Source organism: Poecilia latipinna, unplaced genomic scaffold (genome assembly GCF_001443285.1).
Source record: "Poecilia latipinna isolate Pla-1442-1.1 unplaced genomic scaffold, P_latipinna-1.0 Scaffold1930, whole genome shotgun sequence".
Lineage (NCBI taxonomy): Eukaryota > Metazoa > Chordata > Actinopteri > Cyprinodontiformes > Poeciliidae > Poecilia > Poecilia latipinna.
The window spans coordinates 1,709-24,051 of NW_015114546.1; the positions used below are offsets into that span (position 1 = coordinate 1,709).

The following is a 22,343-nucleotide window of genomic DNA, read 5'->3' on the forward strand; positions in this document are numbered from 1 at the left end:
ACCTTAACACTCGCTGGCAGTCGCTGCAAATCCTTGGGGTCAGTTGTGGCTCTCCAGGGTAGAACAAGCAGTTGTTAGCTTTTCACACAGAGCAGGGGTAGTTCGGAAAGCGTTTATTTTCATCAAGTAAAATTGTCATTTAGAAACCTCCTTTCTGTGATGTGACATTTGTGTTAGCAAAAATTGTTGTGTGTTGTAAAACTGTATCCTTTAAGCAATAAACTGTTTAAAGAAGAGCCTTTGTGACAAACATTTAGCAAACTTTTCAAAAGCCACATATTTTCTAGTGTTTAAAATGTAATACGCTAGCCAGGCTAGTGTGCTAACCAAGGCCTTTTATAGTCCTATTTGTATGTTTTTATCCACTTTTGACACCAAGAACTTCTGGGCATGTGGAAGACTGAAAAACGTCTATAATACGTTCAGCTTATGGAAATGCTTTGTCATTGTAATGAAGAAATAGTATGAATGCAGAGCAACAATTAGCCTGCATCAGTAAAATAAAACATGTTCTTTCTCTGTTTTTGAATGTGCATTATGGAAAGTCCTCAAACTTTGCTTTTTTGTAAGAGTTCACACTTCCTGATGATCAGCTTAAGTGTATTTAATTGACCCCACATGTTTGCAAAGGGACTTTTTAATTATTTTACAAGGACTTACTGTAACGTTCAACTCCAGAAAACGACTGAATAAGATCACAAACTTAATACAGTTGGTAAGTGTGTGAGTATTTATGAATTAAATGTGGCAGCTCGCTTCTTACTCATAATAACATGATAGTTACAATTACTAAAAATGATGTCCTTCTGAAAATATATTAAAATGTAGTTGGGCATCACTCAGGCGTGTTACAGACGACACCAGATTCTTAATTGAGTCCCCAAAGGTAGATTAAAATAGAGCTCTGGGTGTTTTCCATTCAACACTTAGAACTTCAGGTGCTTTCTTTGTCTTTTCATCTGTTCTCCACTTGAATTTTTTCTTTTTTTTTGTAATAATTTCTGACTAAATTAGGCCTAACTACACATTGCCTCCTTTTAGTAGCAAAGATGCCATTCATCATGCCGGTGCAGCAGAGCACACTTACGGTTTGCAGAGCACTTAAGCACAGTGACAAGTATCAGAGGGAAGGCAGAGTCTCACCTGCTCAAACTGCTTGAGTGTGTGAGGCTGAAGAGGAGGAGAGTTGTCTGCTTCATCACTACACAAATCTAAACAAGAGAAAGCAGTCAAGTTAGAGAAATCACAGAAATAAAGTTATATTTAGAAAGTTGATCTTTTTTTTCCTTTTTTTTACATACGGCTTATTAAATTAAAGCTTACCTGTCATGTGACCTGTGCTCTTAGATGATGAATTCCCCCCCACAGTGCTGTTAGAGGAAGAATAAATACATAAGTAGGGGACGCACTGAAAAGTCACACCTAAAAAGCATCTATTAATCCGCACTATTTTCGAAATTAAGCAAATGACACAGAATAATTAACAGCTGACCATTCCGTATCCAGGACGAATGAATTTTGAATTAAAATGCAAACAATCACGTTTCACTAAAACAGCAGGATGTCATTTATAAACCCAGGGTTGTAAAGCTCATTGGGGAGTCTCAGCAGGGGAGATATGTGGTGTTTGGGGAGGTTACTCTTGGGGGTCAGAGTTCAAATAATCCTAAATACCAACTGCTAAGCAACCAGAAGGCTACGTTCTGATCATAACCACAGTTAATAGGAGAAGCAGTGAGTGACAGACACTCAGAGATAAGCACATAGTGCCTTGCAAAAGTCTTTCCAATGTATTATATGATATGATATAATATTATAAATTCTGTGAAGCAGAGAAAGCAGATGCATGGTGTTTAAAATACCTTAAAGCAAAGAAATCTGAGAAGTGTGGTAAATATTTGCATATTTGCATAAAAATATTAACCTGAGTAATATTAATTAATATTAATATTAATATTAACCTTTTAGAAACATATTTTGATGCAGTTACCCCCCCGGCAGTCTTTTGATGTAGGTTTTTCTAAAAATCTTTACATGTCTAGAGATTTACATTTCTTTAGCTAGATCAGATGGAGGATGCCTGTAAATATTGATTTTCAATCCTTCCCACAGATTCTCCTATGGATGGATTTAAGTCTGAACTTTGACCTGGTGATCCCCACCCCCCCCCGCCTCAAATGTTTTGAAGCTTTTTTTTTTTTTTACAATTGTTTCTTACAAGATGGCTCTGTAATTGCCTGCATCCATCCAAGTTTTTGCTTAGTTTTTCCTTCTTTTACAAAAATGTGCATCCTTTGTGTTGGTCTACTTTTAAAATCCCAATAAAACACATTTGTGTTTTTCACTATGATGTGGTAAAAGCTCCATGGCTATTAAAACTTTCGCAAGGCAGTTGATGTACAGTCAGAACTACTAACCAGACAGACACACCCCAACATGCAGCAGCAGAGGCACTTGTGCACACTAATTTGCGAAGACTTTGCTAAGGACAGTGCTCCACACTAAGTCAATGCATGGTCAATTCTCCTGGCAGCTGCTGGGCCATAAAACGTAAAGACAGCTGCTGCGTGCCAAAGATTTAAAACTTCACCAAGAAGGAATAGAAGGGGTCTAAATGTAGCATAAGTGCTGTGGGCTGGCCACTGCACAACTGTTTTCTAAATGAAAATATCTGCGGGAAAGCCCAGTAGTTAGTGTTTCAAGTGGGAGGACTCTATAATGCAGCACAAATATAATATGAGCCAGCTCCTTATTTCAGCATGCTCATTTGATCCCTACAATTTGTTCTGCTTTATCATTACCTGAAGAAACGTGATCCAATCAGCTGTGTTGAGTGGTTCCCAGGCCAAAAGGAGAATTGGTCTACTTTCCCTTTTACATCCCAGTTTATGCCCAGTATTGCAAAACTAGGTCAAATTCTGCTACATAACATTCAAATGTAGTCCCTGTTAACGTATTGGTTTTATTACATCGACTAATTGAGAAACACTAAAGACAATTCCGCTGTGAATGTAAAAAGCGGCATCATCAACTGCATCTGATTTATAGAGCATGCAGTGATAGGGACAGCCACACACTGTCAGCAGAAAATGGCCTGCTGTGTGATGGGCTGAGCCAAACATGGCTGATAATGAATAAATCAGCTCTATTCTGTTACAAAGAGGCGCTCATATTAGCCTAATCCGCAGCTTGTCAGTCGTGTTTTGTATAAAAGGTGATATAAAATAAATTGCCCAATGAGAGCGCCTCCTATATGTCTCCCCTCCTCTCTCTCTTTCTCTCTCTCTCTCCCATCTCACCTCTCCGAATTTCTCCAGATTTGCTCCGGCGACGTTGAGCTCCAATCCATAAAGGCTGCTCCTTCAGTCAGCGGACATCCATGCCGCAGAGCCGCTACCTTCAAACCGAGTCGTTCATTGCTGCCGGTGGTCACAGAGGGGCATGTTATCTGCAGCGGCGCCGCACAGCACAGAGCTCAGGATGGGAGGGGGCGTGAGCAGGCGCAGTCGCGCGCGGGCGTGTGTGTGTGTGTGTGTGTGTGTGTGTGTGTGAGGATGCGCGTCCCCGAATATGTGTGGAAAAGGAGGTTAGAGAACCCCCCAAAGAAACACAGCACACAGACCCCCTGCTGTTCATCCAGCCAGGAAAATATGCTTCCACAAGGTGATCCTAAGAAATAACGATGTGTTCAAGAGTATCAGCTACTTCATTTGATATAACAAGAAATAGTGGATCTGCTCTACATCTTACAGAGACTTTTTTTTTACTTCATTGATTGTAAAATGCTCTCTGAATCCTTGCAGTCATATTGCAGTGTGTTGTTCACATTACATGTTGTAATACGCCTGAATAGAGAAAATGTTTCTAGAATTTTATTAAGATGGCATCATGAGTTTTCAAACATTTTCTAGACAAAAGTCTTTGTAGCAACAGAGAGGCGATAGAGTTAATGAGATTAAGTCAATATCTCCATATTTTAAACCAATTGTTTTTTATATTTCTAAAAAAAAATGACATGATTTGAGCTGGTTATTCTACAATCAGCTTTACGTTTTAGGCAGCACCATCCAAAAAAACAAAACAAAACAAAAAAAACCCTAATCTTTTCTTTTTGTTAAATCTTCCGTAGCACAGCGCCCTCTCTTGGACAGTTTCTGCCCAATGATTATCTCTGTTGATGCAGTGCTTAGACTAAAATCAACACAAGAGCATGAGACATTACACTTCTCAAGGGCTTACAATTTTATTTTGAGGTCAAATAATATGTTGCGTTCTTCAACCTTACAAAAATACTGGCTTTATTGCTTTAAAAATGTAACTAATAAATTTTTATCTACAGCAGCATTCATTGCTACTGAAGTACTTTCAATCACAATATTGTCCCATTTCATTAACTACGTCAGTTCAATGGAAACAATAATGCATATCCACCCGAATTGATCATTTCAATTTTCTACTAACATAAAACAGTAACATTAAAGATTGAAAAGTTATTTTAATTATTGGTTGTTAACTGATATTATCAATGTTTACATGTTTGTTTGTTTTTTCCTTGTAGGAGTCTGATACTAAAAGGGCTAACGAGAAATTTCCAGTTTTCTAGATTTGTTTGCACTTATACTGATCAACCAGTAGATGGCAGTGCTGCACTGAAGAACAAAACTTTCCAATAAGCCCGTTGTTGGTTTGATCAATATTATCATTAATACAACAATACATTTTACAATACTGTTGATAGGTACTTTTTCTCGAACCTATATAAAAAGACCACAGACAACGTATATGAATTTTATAGACAAAGCTTTTGCAAAAGGAGAACTCTCCGCCACTGCCTCTCCAGGCCGTTCACAGAGAGCTCTGATCTCCTTCCACGCGAGCCCCTGTTTTATTGTCAAGCAGAACAACCAAAAGGGGCAGTCAGGAAGAACAACAAAGGTCGTAAAACTTCTAACCTAAACAAACCAGCAACTCAGTTCCAGGTGTGATATCTGATCTACGATCTGAGCCCAGTTCAGCTCTAGGTCAAACTGTCAACAAAGAGGGAGGATAAACAAGAGACAAAATACGACTGCTCACAGGCAGTTAGGAGGTATTCTGGTTGATAAGATTTAAGGTCTGGGAAACACAGAGTTAACTGTCTCACATGAAGATGAAACAGTCAGTCGTAACCTCCAGGTCAGTTTATACACACATTAACATTAGACTGAACAAAAGGATAATACCAAAAATCTCTATCAACTGTTCTTTCAGGAATCATTAAGAACATAATACTTAAGATGAAAAAGAATGACATATATTGTTAAAACATGCAATATTTTTCTAATCCTGAACCTCAGGAGAAAATTAGACCCTGTTACCGAACATACATGTTTATTCAAATAAATTATGAATATTACCATCATGTTACTATTGTTTATTTTCTTCTGAGAATAGATAAACATTTCACATTCATCGCTGATGTTTTTAATTGTCATAAAATTATTTACGGCTTTTCCGGTAATTTACAGTGAATCTGACAAGTATTCACAGCACTTCACTTTTTTTTTTACATTTTATGTTACAGAATGGTCCAAAATGTTTTAAATTAATATATTTCCTTAAAATATCCCATTTTTAGAGTCTACGTCATTTAGTTCAGACCAACTATTATGCGATGCGTGTTTATAGCAGGTCTGTTAGTTGTCTTAAATGTAATGTAACATGTAATTTAGAATCAGATGTAATGACTACAAGCAGACACAAGATGTCCCCAAATGACCAATTAATTTTTCCACCTCTTAAACTACGTCAAACCTGAATATTTACATAATGAAGGTATAGTTTTAGATTTACACATAAGTAATTAATGTCCCTGTCCATTCACATTTGTCATCATATCATCAACATGACTAAGATCTCTTCCCAAAAACAACACGAGGTCCTTTCTTGGTGCTTCGAGGTTCTGTGGAGATGATCCAAATTGCAGGTGCTTTCATGAAGTCCCTGTCCACCATCTTGTTCTCCTCTGCCCGAGCCATTGCCTCCAGTTCAGGTGAAGTTTCTGGGGACCAGTCTGCCATAAACTTATCTTTGGCCTCACAATAGTTCACCACCACTTCTTCAGGCTGCTTCCCAAACAGACAGTCTGGAAAAACACAGAGTGAAAATAAGGGGAGATGCAGTAAAAAGAAAAAATAAATCCATTGCCATCAATAAACTAATAGCAGAAAATACAGTAACACACCTGCAAAGTCATGGATGAGGTCTTTGATGAGGTGGCCAATGATGGCATAAAGAACGGACACCACAATGAAGACAGCTATGAGAAGATAGATGACATAGGTGGGAAGATGGACTGCATCCCGAGAAGGAGGTACATAGGACTCATAAAGCACTGTTCCATCACCATCCTTGTAACGAATGTTTAGCCTCTGCAGTGGTACATCCATTGTTGTGTTGTTGTCCATTTCCAGTCAGTGAGTTCACTCAGTATCTCAAACCCATTGATGCTCAAAGTCTCCAGCATGAGGATTCAATCTGAGAGTGTTTTCCATTAAAAATAGATCAGGAAGAGTGAAAAAGAAATCATCACCATCAAGCTGGTAAAAGTTTAGCAGACATTCTTAAAACCTCTTAAATCACAAATCCTTTTGTGCAGCAGACCTGCATTTTGAAGAAACCTGGTAAAAAGCAAACAGCATAAAGATTCTTACCTTAAAATGTTCTTTATTTCTGACGTTGCTACGGACAAACCACATTGCTGTCCATGGAAGTAGCACTCATAACAACAAGATAAGCTGCAGAGGCTTGAGGCACTTTGCTCCACGTCAGCAGAATGTCTAAGAGCTCATCTATCTATCTATCTATCTATCTATCTATCTATCTATCTATCTATCTATCTATCTATCTATCTATCTATCTATCTATCTATCATGTACAGTAACTCCTGGTGTTTATGGCCAACATAAGCATGTTAGCTAGCTTACTAACTCTCTATTTGTTAGTTTATTTTATTTTTTTTTTAAATCTGTCTTTAGATTCATTTTTTTCACTTGTATGAATCAATGATGGGAACGCATTGTTCATCTAGATTGAAAAGTAAATAACATGGATGATATCGGCTGCATTTTATAAGTATTTACTTTATACCTTTATAAAGGCTGCTAACCCTATAGCAGGGTGCTATATAGCAGGCTGCTAACCCTATACAGGGTTAGCAGCCTTTATAAACAAGGTCACCAACTGTGACACACCTAGCTAAGTACCTTACTAGCAACCTGTCTACCCAGTTAGCTGTTTGTTTATTTAAAGATAACTTCAGTTCAACTTTCTGCTGTGATTTTGAAGTATTGTGGAAGAACATTGTTTACCTGGACTTTATAATACATAAAATGCATGGTGCATATTTTATGAATAAGGTCCTTGTACAGCTAGCTAAACAACTACAGTTGGTGACCAATATGTAAGGTGGACAGTACAGTAATCCCTGACCTTTATAAATAGGCCATCGCCTCTGACACAAGCAGGTATTAGAGGAAGATAAGATGGATTAATGAAAGAAGACAAGACACAACAACTCATTTATATTATTAGTTTATTTACCGGGACAATGCTTAGGTCACCTGGACAAGAAAAGTGATCAATCTGGTTTTCAGTAACATGTGATAAACATTTTTTTAAATGAGCAGATTTTCATCATTTTTCTTTCTACTTTGTCAACATTTGCGATGAACAAAGGACTTACATCATTTTCACATAATAAACTATTATTTTACACTTCTTATATTACATAGTGACACGGTGGAGCTTGACTGAATTTATGGATATGGGTCATGTTGACCTACTTACTCTAATTAAAAATGAAAATAAAAGAGAGCAAGAAAGAGCACAAGAGACATTTTCTTGTTTGACTACTGCAAGGAAAGTACTGCAAACACACACTACATTTGATTAAAAACTGATCTGAGCTGCTGCTGAGATGAACTGATGAAAACTCAGAGAGAGGTGACACAAGGGGCAACAGGGCATGCGAAGGTCACACTATGAGTTGACATCCTTTTTTCTCCAGGGTAAGATGAAGTGATGGCACTTCTCAGCGGAGGAAGGGAAGATGGGTGGCGGCAGCCCCCGTCTCCCTGGTAGAAGCCCGGTAGCAGCATCTCTCTTTCTTTCTCCATCCTCAGCTCGTCTCCAAACTCCATCAGGTTACTGGAAATGCTGAGTCGCCGCTCCTCCTCTATTTCTGCTTCGTCTCTCTCCGGATCCTCCTCCACTGGTTTAGGGCCAAATATCCAATCTGTCAATATAGAGCAATACAAAGTTAAAATTAAATACATTTTCTTATTTCTTGTCTCCTTAAATTTTAAGGGGGCACTTAAGTGACATCAATGTTTGCCTCAGTCTGCAAGGAAAAGGTAATTTCTGCTGCAGAAATTTAAAAAAAGATGCTAATCTGGTGTTTTCCCTTTAAAAATTTTAGACATTCCTTTGAGTAAGTAATTTATATAGCATAGCATTTCAAAAGTGCCCCTTTAAGATCTCATTTCAGCAAATTAGGTGTTAGGTGGCATCATTCACCTTAAAGGACAAGCAATCACACAGTGGTGGAGGATGGATGACCACTGCACACAAACCACAAGGTGCATGTGATGGAATAACATGTTGAAGCCAAAGCTTGTGGATGGAAATGATTCAACTTCACCACAAACACATAAGTGCTGGGAAGGTAATCGGTTCACAATGTTCCCACCTGCCAGGTCATGCATGAGGTCTTTAATCAGGTGACCTACTATGGCGTAAGTGGCCATTACGATCAACATCGCCCCGACTAAGACGTAGACTACGCTGCGAGGCAGAGTGATTGCGTCTCTTGCAGGGGGAATGTAGTCCACAAAATAGGCGTCGTCTTCCTCTTTCCGTCTGGAGAACTGGAGGAGATGCCGATGCTGGAACACCAGCTGCGTGAGGTTCAAAAGTTGACCTCTTCTTGAGTTCAGGGGCAAATATGGCAACGTGTACATGGCTTTTGACACTTTGTTAACTGGATTGTCAGATGAAAGAAAGTAGTGGGGCTTTAAGGCTGTTCCTTTTGGGGACGACGTTTTTCTTCTCTGCACTGTAAATATTCAGAAAAAGGGTGGTGGAAAACTGGACATCAGTGAAACTAAACATTTTCAGCAGCTGGGGCAAATAAACAATGTGGGATGGGAGGAGGAGGATCGCAATGATGTGGTGGTTTGTAAATAAACAAACGTCTTTTCATGGCAAGAGTTCCCTGTATGCGAATGTCATACCGGTTCTTATATTTTTCAGAGACATAAAATCTGCAGTTTCTCTTCCTACTCACATGAGACTTTCTAGGCGCCCTAGGAGCGTGAAACTGAGAAGTAGGGGAATGTAGGACAGACAGAGTTAATAGGATTGAGTGGCTCATAGAGCAATATCAGCTTTCCATCTGCAGGGATTAATGATATCTGCGAGTAGAGGTGGATAGTAATGTGGAAAAGAGGCTTATGGTCATAAGTGACCGGGCTGCACACAGAGATATTTACAGTGTCTTAGAAAAGGATCATAACTTTTTAACTTTTACACATTTTTTTCACACTACAGTACATGAATTTCGGTATATTTTGTTGGAGTTTAAAATGAGTAAGTAGTGCATAATTGTAATGTAGGGAGCAAGTGCTGCATTGCTTCTCTTATAAATAAAAATCTTTAAAAAAAAATGGAAAAATGAAAGACATAAAAACCTAAACTCAGTTTATCACAGTAAACATGAGGAAGAAGGTGAGCTGATTAGATTAGTTTAATTATTTGGGCTGCATGCTGTGTGCGGTGGAAAAAACTAAACATACCAACTGCAATGTGAAACATAGTGGTGGCATCATTATGGTGTGGGATACTTCTCTTCATAGACACTGGGAAAACTGGTCAGTGTTAAAGGAATGATGCATAGAGAAACACAGAGGACAACCATGAAAGAAAATCTCTTGGAGGATGCTAAAGAGTTTCCAGGGTGGAGGTTTGACTTCCAGCAAAGCAACCCTCAACTAAAGGTTTAATTAAAAAAAAAAAAACATTTTTTATTACGATGACCCAGTCAAAGAGAGAGCAAAATCTAAGAATCAGGTAAAACTTGAAAATCTATTCAATCCTAAAGCTGGTAGAGGTTCCTCAAAATACCTTCTGTCATATATATAAAATCTTATTTGACAATGAAACACTTTAGATTTTTGTACCACATAACATCACAGTACAATTTTCATGATTTAAATGTAAGGATGTAAAAAGAGTTTGAGAAAAAATTTTATTTCCCCACAGCTTTAAGTAAATAATTGATTTGTATTCATCTTGAATTCCTCTTACAGGTCTGCCTCTAGTATGTTATAATAATTTGACATCATGTCAAATTATTTTAATATCACATAATGCTTCATAGCTTCTTATAAGGCCCAATTCTGCCTCATGAAATGTTATGAAAGAGCAAAAATGTCATCATGCTGTCCCACATGAAGAAAAATGACCAAGATGAGAAAAATGGATGGATGAACTTACCAGTGGTTAGGAGAAATCACCGCTGCTCATCTTTTTTGCTTTGACCAGGGAACAAAAGGGACTCCAAACAGGCTTAAACTCTATAGTGGTATCTCTGGAGGCAAACACAGAAAGGACAGAGAATGGCTAAGGTCAGGCAAACAAGAGTTAACGTGGTGAAACTCTTGACTATTTCTACATTTCCCACAAGAAACGGAGTCATTTCTTTTATCCTCACAGATCTCTGTGCTGCATCTCTAAGAAGTGTCTGGCGTCGTCTTGGGTTTAGACCCTTCTTCTTTTGGCAACTGCAAATTCTTGAAAAACTGGCGAGTGAGAAAATGCCACTCAATGATGGTGATGGTTATGTTTGCGAAGAGAATGAACCAGGAGACCGGGTGCATGCCATAGTAAAAGACAGGAGCCATGAGCAGAGGTGAGGCGACGACGGGGAGGTCAGACAGAACCGGCGACAGGCTATTAGGGGCAACTAGAAGAGCAACGCTGTGTGTGTGTCTTTATCAAGGAGTTCTTCAGTAATCCGTGACAGGATTTGGATGGCGCTTTTCTTTGAGTCATCAAATGACAGAACAGAATGGTTCGTTTCAGGCCACCCTAACAAAACACTACCAATAAGAAAGACGACAAGGGAAGAAGACTTCAACAAAATTACCTGTAAGGAAGATTCCTGGTGCATAATGAAAAGACAACTTTCCCAAGGTACAAAAAAAGCTGAAATCAGAACGAATTCGTCTCCACAGAAAGTGCTACAAGCGCAGACTAGTCCTAAGCAAAAACAGCAGCCAGTCACTCAGTCGGGTGCATCCATGCTGCAGCGCTCAGGCTGGGGTCACTATCTTCTTGGGCTTGTCCTCTGGCTCTACCATCCACTTTAGGTAAGCATCACCCAGGACGAAGACCCAGTAAAAGACGGTCAGAGATATGTTTACGGTCATGATGCCGATGACCAGAGGATGCATCATGGTGGCAGACTGGGCAACACCTACAAAAGAAACTGTGTCAAATCAGATGAAAAAAAGTGTGTCTGGTGTGTGGGCACAGAGTTGACTGTGTTTAATCGCCTCGCCGCCTGCTTCTACTCTCTTCCTGAACTCCCCACCCTTCTATACTCTCTAAGTTTCTGTGGCAACAGCAGCCTAATCCTCTTCAGCAGCTTTGTTGCAGAAGATAAGGTTGCTTTGAATGCATCCTTGCAGTCTAAATGCCGCTCATCTGTCAGAAGGTGTTGCATAATGAATACTTATTCTTCACAATGAACCCCTAAAGAGGGTGGAAGCCAATATTTATTGAAGGAAAACTGAGTGAATGTGTTTCAGATTACACTGCGACCGACACACAGGAATAATCTTGGTTCTGGACATTATGTTCTCCGTCCGATATAATCCACAATTTAATCAAGACTGGAAACATCAGACGCAGGAGTTCTTAATCATACACCAAGCAGGACAGATGGATCCTTGACTGAACCGCAGGGACCACTGGAGATAAGACAACATGTGCAGATGGACCTCCTCCACATGTTCGCCTACAATCCACCAGCTGTGTGGCGTTCGAGAGCAAAACCAAAGAAATGGAGGTCAGCGTATTAAAAAGAAAAAACACACCAACAGATAGGCAATTCTCACAAAGCCACACAGTTCTGTGTTTAACCCCGCTAAGTAACAGCGAGAACACTCTGCTGGTAAGTGCAAACATGAATTGCATTCTCTAATTGCTGTCTTTGTATTGGTTTTGTGTCTAGCTGGACATTAAATATTTCCCAAGAGTTTGCAAGGTGCACCAATTATCAGACTTGTTGTCTCATTTTCTTCAAGTCACCATCTTGATTAGTGACCCAGTCGTATCTTGTTGTTGAGAGACGCGAATGTTTCTCACAAGCACCTAAGCACCCAAGACTAAAAAGCCTTACCTTATTATGAAAATAATATATGTAGCATTATATGATCAGGTTTTTATTCAAATAAACCGCCCAAACCAAACATATATAAATTATTTTAAAAAAATCTTATCAAATTGGGTCAATTTAATAATTACAGAAGGGAATCCAATTAAATAAAGAACATTAAATGAAGTGAATATGTCCTATACCACTGACTTTCCTTTAAAGGAAATGCTAAAGCTAGCATTGCTCATTGCCTAGCTACAAAAAATATTGCTCATTTCACTATGAAAAGTACAGAAGAGGATTAGGACCATTGTAAAATATAATAATTCTGATCTTAATCTCAGAATTCTGGAAAAAAGTCAAAATTCTGACTTTTATTTTTCAGAATTCTGAGATTACAGTCAGAATTTTTTTTTTTTCAGTGGCCCTCATCCTTTTCTGTAGAATAGTGGTGCCATTTATTGAGTAGCAGATGGCTGAATAGAGATTCACCAATAGGGGGCAGTGTGTGCAAACGTCCCACTGACCTGCTGTCAAAATGACAAAAAATAATAAAAATGATAATAATAAAATGCTTTAATCTGTATCTTCTAATATCTGTTTAAAAAAATTATTAAGGACATTTTAGAGGTTAAAAAATAAAAAATCATAATTGATAAAAATCACAAAGATTATTTGACTAAATAGAAAACATGGCGCACGCTGAAGTTTGCGGCAGACAGAGGGAGACAAAAGAAATGCTCCTCTGTTTTACATGTAGATATGATAAACATGCCAGAGGATCCAAGCTAAATGATGAAATGCGGATGCAATAATAAACCACAGCGTAATAATTGGTTAGTTTCTATTTAAAGCGACATCACCACCATCCGCACCCCCCATCCCTCTGCTCTGACCGAGCCTGCGAGAGGCAGCAGCGCGCTGGGAGGCCTTTCTCCTCTCTGACAGGCGCCAGAGGAAGAGGAGTCCTCAGCTGAACTTTGAAACGTACAACCTGATAGCTGGCGTGTTGGAGCAACACCATTGCTTCATCACAGATCAAAAGGTAACGAGTGACACTCCTTTAAAGCTTCTACTTCCCATCTGCCACACTGGAGAGGGCTCCGGGCCTTGGTCATGCCTCTTTACGCCTCCAGTGAGCACCTTTAGGCTGGGAACGCTTCTATCTGCAGCGTGGGTTTAAAACAAACAAACAAACAAACAAAAAAAACACCTGGAGCTTGAAGAACACGGCTACAGAGATGAAGCCACCGGTGGAGGTCAGCGTCTTTCTGCTCTCTCTGTTGGGTCCTGGAGTTTTATTCGCAATGAATCAGATCCCTGCGTTTCAGGAGTAAGTTCACCATCATTTAACCTGTCTCCAGTCTGCAGGTGCCTCTCTCATTTTTTCCCCCCTCAGCAATTTAGGTCAAAAAGGGAAACTCAAACGACACAGAGGTCGACATATTTCACTTGTTTATTTCTGATCTGATCATTTTTGATGAATACGGCTTGCAGATATAATTAAATCTCCAGAAAGAAATCATGTAGAAAGGTCATGCTGTGACCACCACAAACTGCTGACTTGACGGTATAGCCCAGCAGACAGGCATTCAGACAAGCTTCAGTGAGGGTAATGGAAAAAGGAAAGCATGACTAATATTAGTGGAAAGCTAGGTGGAAGAAAAAAGGCTGAAAGCAGCATAGATAACAGCAGCCTTTGGCAGATTTGTGGTTTAAAAGCCTGATGTTGGATTTGCAACGCATGGACAACTGCTTTGGTGAAATAACTGTGAAGGTTCATTTTGGGCGCAGTAATTTACTGTAAGTTATAATCACGTAGAAATTCAGTTTTATTTGTGAATTAAAAGGATGAAACACCTTTGCAAATTCAGAGCAACTCATTCTTTTCATTCTTTCTTTTTTACATTTCTATGCAGTTTCAGGTTGGTCAGTGCATCTAAAGTCAGATGGCACAAAATCAAAAATGCAAGTGGTTCATTTTGTTACCCGATGCATTTTGGCTGCAGGAAGCAATAAGCTGAACATGAAACCACATTTATGTTTTATCAGACATTCATGCTCTTTTGCTTTAACTTAGATAAATTGTGGACTTCACCAGATAAATCGTTGCTCCCTTTTGTCACCACAGACCTCTTCCTATCCTGGGAATGGGAATGTTTGTCCTGGGATCCGTTCTTCTTTTGCTCATCCTCACAGTGCGACACAAAACAAAAGTGGACCCTTTGTTCTACGGTGCAGACTCATTGCTTATTAATGCTAATGTGCAGAATAAATAAGTATTTCATTGGTTTCCTCTGCATTTGTAGTTTTTGCAGAGTTTACGTTTGGCGGCATGGTGGGTTTGACCAACGCTTTAGAGCAGGACGGGTTCATCTCCGGCTTTATGGACTTCTACCTAAGGATGGTAAAGTGACCAAACTCAGATTTATACAATTAATCTTTTCTTTTAAAAGCAAACAAACACAACAAAGAGGTATTTTTGAAATCTTTTCTCTCCAGGGTGAGCCTCATCTCGCCACCTCCTATGCTGTGATGATGTCTTACTGGGAGGTTGTTCACCTCATCCTGTTGCTCACAGTCATTCACCGCATGTTTTCAGGGTGAGCTGCTGCACCAGAACCGCCCCAGATGGTTCACTGTGTGTTTCCCCCTGATGGACTCTGTGGTTTCTTTGACAGTAAGCCCTACCGAAGCCTGGGTCTGCTGTGGGCTGGGTCCTCCATCGCCAATCAGATTGTCCTTATTCCAGGGGTGGTAATTGGTGAGAAATGCTAACATTTAACTCCTCTGACTGGTCTGAATGTCTCTCCATGCAGATTAATTATTATTTTTTTTTGCTTCTTGGTTTTTGCAGGTAAGTATGGGTCCAACATCCGGCCAGCGTTTTGGAGGAATGCCCCTTTCTTCCTGGTGTCTTTTTGGGCAGCATCGCGGCTCTTTCGCAGACCCAGAGAGATGCCAGTCGTCACAGCAGACAAGGTACAGTTCTGTCTCAACTCTAAGGATCGGATTGATTTGTTTTTATTTATCTAGACATGCTTTCATTAATGATATGAAATCTCTATTTTATGATTTAGAAGCTTCTAATTTTTTTCTTCAACATTTCAAAATGATGAGTTTTCAAAACGACCTGCCTAAAAATATTTGTGATTAACTAGCTTAATGTCTGTCATATGTAAGAATTTTTTTAAATGGATATATTTTTGAAAAAACTAGGTAAATTGAGATATTTCATTAATCTGAGTTTTTTTAATCTATGTTCCAAAAAAATAATATTTAACATTGATTATTAATGCAGAGTTTGAGTAGCGGGAAGAATTTAAGATTTATTGCAGATTTATCTTCTTTAATTTTACTCTAATATTAGAGAAAGTAAAAGGTTCCAGCTTGGCTGATTAGACCTTCAAATAAGGTTATTATAGTTAAATAAAATGTTGATTTAAAGACTAAAATTTTGTCTCAGGAAGTAAATTTGACATAAAGGAAAACATCAGAATCAGCTTAATTCAAGGAATTTGATTCTAAGTCAACATAAGCAAACATGATGTTGCTAATAAAATATTAACATTTATTCATGTCCTCTTTACTTCTACAAACAAATTCACTGTCCAATAAGAGTCAATTTGAACCAGACTGGCTTTTCTAATTCTTTATTAAGCTGGAAAACAGAAGCATAAATAAATTGTGATTTATGTAACAAATTGTGATTTATGTAACAGGGCAGTCGCTGCGTTTGTTGGTGTTCAATCACAGTGTTGGATTATTGCATGTACGCTAATAAGCCAGTAGCTACATTAAGTTCTCTTGTTTCTTCTGATCAGGTTGCTGCAGAGCAGAAGAAAGGTCTGCTGTCTCGACCTGCCGACCTGCTCCTGTCACTCCTCTTGCTGGGGGCCGTGGCTTTCTTTGTGTTCAGAGGCTTTGTGAGTAACCCAGCACAGGCCCGACTCCTTCTGCAGACTCACAAGGTCACAGGTTTGAGTTCCTGTTTGCCCTGCTGTTTTGCTCCAGGTGGTGTTGGACTGTCCTCTGGACGCGTGCTTTACCTACATCTACCAGTATGAGCCGTACCTCAAGGACCCAGTGGGCTTCTCCAGGATTATGGTCAGTCCAGAAACTTAAAAGTGATCAAAATGATCCTGCGACTGAGATCGGACGCATGCATCCTGTTCACAAACTGCATCTCATCTCATTTTTGACAGATGCTGGTGTATTTTTTCTACGCTGTGCCCCTGGTGATCGTTCTTCTCTACGGTCTGAACACACCTGGATGCAGTTGGATGTTGGACTGGACCGTCTTCTTTGCTGGTTCCATGGCTCAGGTACAGAGCACCGCGAAACAAGTTTTACTGGGATTTTATGTGACGGATCAAAGCAAAGCAGCGGACAGTTGTGAAATTAAAATGACAAATACTGCTATTTGTTGTAAGCCATGTAGGAGACACAGTCAAATAAGAAAAGTAAAGGCGAGAAAGTATTGAGCTGAGGGGGAAGGGTGCTTTTTTTTACCCCCAGCTAGTCAGAGTTAATGGGAAGACGCATGGAGCGACTATGGAGGCGACATGGACAAAGACACCAAGCATGCCGCCAGACCTCCTACAACATGTTTTAAATAGCTGAGAAACTGTGGCAACAATGGAAATATGATGTTTACAGAAACTCTCCAACCTTTTCAATTGAACTAGAGCTTTTTTTTAATAAGAAGAATGGATTGAAAATTTATGTAAAGCTGGTCGACGTGTATCCTAGAAAACGTGCAACTGTGATTGTAGCAAAAAGGTTTAGGTGTCATTTTCCTTCCATGTCGCCATTACGTCCTAATTTAATACATTTTGTGCCTTAAAGACAAATGTAGGAAATGGATACTTTTCCATTTAGGTGCTGTAACTGTGTTTTTATTTTTGTTGCTGTTAATGTTTCCCTGCCCCCTGACGACCTCTTCCTCCCCCCCCACCCAGACTCAGTGGTGTCATATCGGAGCATCTCTGCACTCCCGTACTCCCTTCACGTACCGAGCCCCGGCAGACAAAAGATGGCCGGTTATCGCCCTCAATGTGCTGCTCGCCGCTGTGCCCGCTCTGCTGGCCCTCCGCTGCCGCGCCAACCCGGCTTTTCTCATGAAGCCTGTTCCCAAGGGACAGAGCAACGACGACAAGAAGAAAAACTAGGACCGCACGCCTGCCACCGGATGTCCAAGAAAATAGTTCACGTGTTGAAAAGGCGAACGCTTTCAGGGGAGTGCACAAACTGAAAGAAGCGGCTCTCTTTATTTCTCCCCCGTAATCTTAAAGCCCAGAGGAGATTTAGAAACTTTGCTCTCTGGGTCAACTTTTCCAAATCGGCCATCTCACACGGCACTCCCTCTGTGGACTGTTGGACCCTGATAAAGACGCGCCGCTGATGGAGGTGAAGGACTGCGATCAGATCAGCTTTCAGGTGACTCGTACAGATACCCGGTTGCAAAAGTTAGATAACGAATCTTGACCTAACGGTTTACTTAAATGTGTCTGTATATCCCAACTAAAGTTCTATTTATTTCTGCTTTTTTTTTTACTGTTGTGAAAATGTTCAAATTTGACCCTTTTTAAAAACAAGACATTTATCGATCTTCCATCAAACACCAGGGTGTGTCCTCATTTTCTTGTCTAAATAGTCCAAAAATGATCTCACTGCAGGTCAGAGTTCACGTTTTTGACCTTTTACTTAGTAAGTTAAACAGTTCAATAACCAGATTTACTACTTTCTGCTGTACCTGTCTGTGCATCTCAGTGTTTCATGTTGTTGTGGTTTATTTTGTACAATAAAGAAAAAAAGTACCACAGAACTGTGAATACTTTTTGCATTGATGAGCAGGAACATTGATATTCTCCCCTTGTGCCTCTAGAAAACCGTATATAAAAACTTAAAATGACTCGGGCTTTTATAGATTTAACAATACCGTTTCAGCAGCTGTCGATATTGTCCCCAAGCAGAGACGTATTCGGCGCTGTGCAGAGTGCACTGCTGCAGTTATCAGCCTGATAAGAGGTGAACCCTGGATGTAGGTGAGCTGTTGCATGTGGTTCACATTCAGAAAAAAAAAAAAAATCCCACTGGTCAGGAGTCCATATGCCTTAATCGGTGAGCCAAAATGTAGGTTACACGTGTTGAATTCAATGTGAAAATGGATTTAATTAATCAAATATGTGTCAAGCAAAGTGTGACTTTTTTTTTGTCCTTTTCTTAAACGATCTTGTTTGTAGAAATGTGGAAAGTTGAGGACTGATTTTTGCGATCAAATCAAAAGTGTAGCAGTTGAAAGTGGAGACTGTTTGGCTGTTAAAACTATAAACTGGGTCAAAGTTCACAGCTTCACAACACGACTGGCAGGATTTCTCATTCAACATTCATGGCTTCATTATGAAAGTTTCAGTTCCAGAGCTGCTTTTATTTTAGCTAATTTACATGCGTTTTTAAAGACTAAGCACACAAGAAAATAAACTGCATAAAATGGCTGCAGAAGACTTTCAATACCATCATATTACTAAGGATGTTGTTTATCTCTAGTCCTTTGCAGCACAGTTGCATTTATTTTTACATGGAAAACCATTTTAAAACCAGCCAATTATTTTCCTTCTCCTTTCTGTTGATTCATCAGGTAAAATTCAAATAAAGTTCACCTAAGTATATTTTGTTGGTCTCAGTTTAAAGAAAAAGCATAAAGTTTTGCTTTTCCTTTTGTTCACTTTATTAAGAATGAAATACAACAGCAAGACAAAAAGTCATTGGAACACCAAAAAAGTAGATGACTGATCCAATATCAAAGGGACTAAAGAGAAAATAGTGACATTCTACTCATCAGGTACACACAGCCGTGCAAAGTTTCAAGATGTTTAGCAAATCCGATACAATCAAGTGTTTAGCTCAAGCTTTTTCCTTCTCCCACCCACACGATCCGCTGTATGTCTGTGGGACACATCCATAAGATCATTCAGAAGGAGTTGATTTGAACAAAGTCCAGCAGTGGATCAGCTAATAACACAGAACATATTTACAAACTGGAGATTAGAGAAAAATCAAAGGATTTGCTACTAACTGGTATAGAAAAATGGTGTTACACAGACTTCCTGGAGCGTAAGTACAAAAAAAAGTGTTTTCACTAGCAGATCATCCGTAATAAATAGTAACATTACACAAACGGCACGTATTAGAAAAAGCATGTCAGTAAGAATAAAACAGAGCAGCTATTAAAAGAGCTCAATGAAGAAAAAAAGAAAGAAAAAAGCAACAGCTCACAGCAAAAAACACAAACAGCTCAGGGTTACAGAGGAACGCACGCTAGCTTGCGTCGTAGCCGTCTGTGGTAACGGAACACTGGGACGAGTTAATTTTCACGCAGACCGGGGGTTTTCAACTCCAGTCCTCAAGAGACAGCGTCCTGCAGCTTTTGGACGAGTCCCTCGTCCAACAGACCTCAAGCAAACCACTGAATCACTTCCTCGGTATTCAGTCAACTCCTGCTAATTGTTTGAAACAGAGACGCTTCTAAAAGTTGCAGAACTTTACACGAGTTGGAGACCCCTGATGTGGAACAAAAGATTGAAATTTGATTTTTATTTTTTTTTTAAATGAGACATTTCTCTAATTTTCCATCTGACATGCATACACTCACACACATTTACACACTGATGTCTATCCGACAGAAAGGGGACGGGGGTCGTCGTTAATTAGGATGAGACGTTAGAAAGGTATTTTCACAGCCCAGTTAAAAGAAGCATCAAAACAACCAAACTCAGAGATGGGACAGTGGAGGTTAGCTGCATGTTAGAGACGACCTTATTTATCAAAAGTAGTAAAAGCTAAGCCGAGAGCAAGGGGAGAAGCAGGGACATGGGAACTACTCTCTTCCTGTATGGGCCATGGTTAGCACCTAGGCATTGCGGATGTTGTATTATTTGGTTCAGTAGTAGCTTTGAGCGTCCTCTCGGGGTTTGTGGCCTTCTCCTCCGTGTCTCCTGTTCCTGCGGTGTTCACGGTGCTGGTTGTGATGGTGGCGTCTGTACCGGTGCGAATGCCGAGCTGGAGGGAAAAACCGTCAATGTCAATTTTCTTTGAACAAAACGACACCGAATGATCACAAGGAGAAAAAATGAAATGAAAATCTTTTTTCATACTATGAAACCACAAACTCAGACATGACAACCTCAGGTGTGTTAGTTAGCACAGCAGCTAATAAAAGTAGCAGCATTTCAGAAAACAGAAAAATACAGCCATACATTAAACTAAGAGAGTTACCCCTGTTTTAGGAAGTACTTGGCTTTGGTTTTGGGATTATTTAATAGGAAGTGGCAGGTTTCAAGAACCAGATAAGCTCTGAAAAGTTCCAAAAAGTGCCTGGAAAGTCCCCCAATATGTACCTGATAAGTTCCAGAAAGTACCCAATAGTTTCTAGAGAGTGCCATGTATACCTTCCTGAAAGCGACTAACAATATCCCTAGAAAACAGCCTTTCAGATCAGTTTAAGTTGCTGGAAAGTATCTGGGGAAAATAGCCGGTAAGTTCTAGGATGCAGATGATAAGCTGCTGGAAAGTTTCACAGGGGTTAACCTTTGAGTTCCTAAAAAGCTCTAGAAAGTATCTGGGAAGTTCCAGCAGTAACACAGTGTTCCCTCTGAGACCACAGAGTCAAACTCACACTTTGTGCAGATGATCCTGGGTCGCTCCCAGCTCCCGTCGGCCCGGCAGCGAGAAGTCGGGATGTGGCGTTGGTAGAAGCCCTCGGAGCATTGGTAGCGCACCACAGAGTGGATGTCGTAGTGTGACCTCCGCCGGCCAACCAAATGAGCGTTCTCCACTGCTGGCGGGGTCCCACACAACACTGCCAAAAATATTTCAAATCACAGAAATTAACAGGAAATAGCTGAGTAGATATCCTTTATCCACGGTTTCTTTTTTTTAATGTCGGAGGAAAACATTTTAAAGTCGCTCTAATGAGAGGCAGTACATACACGCTGCCACTAGATGGCAGTCGTGTTGATGAATCAAGCTCAACTAAAATCAAATGGAGGTTCTGAGTATCTCTACAGAGGACTGATCTATGAGATTACAGACAAACAAACAAACACCCCATCCTTGTGTTTCCTCACTCCTTTAACTCCTCATAACTTTACTTCATGTCTTGAATGTTCTTCCGTTGCTTCCTACAGGCTCTGTCTGCATTCACAGTAACAATGGTTCGGTCCCAAACCGTGAGGATGAACACTAAGGCAAACTGGTGAAAAACTCCCTAAAAGACATTTAGATGATATTTATGAACCTGGCAATAACCGCAACATCAGTTCTGGAGCTGGAGTGAGCATAAACGGGGCCGAAGGGGAGAAAGATTGAGATTTATATCACTTTCTCTCAAAAAATCAATATGGGTTTGGGCAGAACTGCAACTTCACTTAAGTGTGTGTTTGTCATCAATTTTTCTGAGTCTTTTAGGGGATGAGACAGTGTCAGTAAGGTGAAGCTTTAAAGTTTGGGTCAAGCGAATGAGAATTTTTACCGAAGTAGGAACAACATGAACAGAGAACAAAAGCTGGTGATGAGCACTGATGACTAAGAGGAGGCCAGCTGGTCACACACACACAATCACCCATGTGGTGTTTTTCCCCATGAATAATGCATTTTACACAGTGAGGGAACTTTACTGATTTATTTACTGTGAAATTACGAACATTGTCTTCTGAAGTTACAAAGACAGGGAAGGCTTTACCAGGTGATGTGATTCTCCAGGTGATTGCTCCCTACCTGTGCCTTTCTTGCAGATGTAGGGCAGATTGTAGTTGCAGGGCACGTCGTTCCACTTGCCCTCCTCATGGGCAATGGTCACCACACAGTCCTCGCCGCCTGCAAAGAAATTATCTGGCTGGCTTTCCCTCCAGTTCTCATAAACCTG

At 39.9% G+C, this 22,343-nt stretch overlaps 2 protein-coding genes and 1 long non-coding RNA gene across 6 annotated transcripts in view; 1 reads left to right on the forward strand and 2 right to left on the reverse strand.

Annotated features, from left to right (window-relative positions):
- Nucleotides 1-1,138: 1,138 nt before the first annotated feature.
- LOC106935220 (uncharacterized) lies at nt 1,139-3,505 on the reverse strand. The gene is made up of 3 exons (XR_001421852.1): nt 3,300-3,505; nt 1,324-1,370; nt 1,139-1,211 (listed from the first exon to the last, which is right to left on the reverse strand). It is a non-coding gene; the product is annotated as an uncharacterized LOC106935220 (long non-coding RNA).
- A 9,625-nt stretch (nt 3,506-13,130) lies between these two features.
- Nucleotides 13,131-19,673, forward strand: tm6sf2a (transmembrane 6 superfamily member 2a). 2 transcript variants are annotated; one of them, XM_015015584.1, is made up of 10 exons: nt 13,131-13,751; nt 14,550-14,653; nt 14,728-14,825; nt 14,921-15,021; nt 15,100-15,182; nt 15,276-15,400; nt 16,243-16,344; nt 16,433-16,525; nt 16,624-16,743; nt 17,380-19,673. In XM_015015584.1, exons 1-10 carry the CDS (start codon nt 13,660-13,662, stop codon nt 17,587-17,589), a joined length of 1,128 nt encoding a protein of 375 aa, XP_014871070.1. In that variant the 5' UTR covers nt 13,131-13,659; the 3' UTR covers nt 17,590-19,673. The 2 variants fall into 2 exon arrangements, with proteins under 2 accessions (XP_014871070.1, XP_014871071.1); XM_015015585.1 differs by having other exon boundaries at nt 13,132-13,463.
- A 353-nt stretch (nt 19,674-20,026) lies between these two features.
- Nucleotides 20,027-22,343, reverse strand: part of LOC106935221 (neurocan core protein-like) — a 58,107-nt gene continuing 55,790 nt past the window's right edge. For all 3 annotated transcript variants that reach the window (XM_015015583.1, XM_015015582.1, XM_015015581.1), the window contains exons 18-20: nt 22,196-22,340; nt 21,096-21,278; nt 20,027-20,479 (exon numbers count right to left, since the gene is read on the reverse strand). In XM_015015583.1, coding sequence (XP_014871069.1) covers nt 20,361-20,479; nt 21,096-21,278; nt 22,196-22,340 — 447 coding nt within the window. In that variant the 3' untranslated portion in view covers nt 20,027-20,360. The remainder of the gene's footprint in view (nt 20,480-21,095; nt 21,279-22,195; nt 22,341-22,343) is intronic.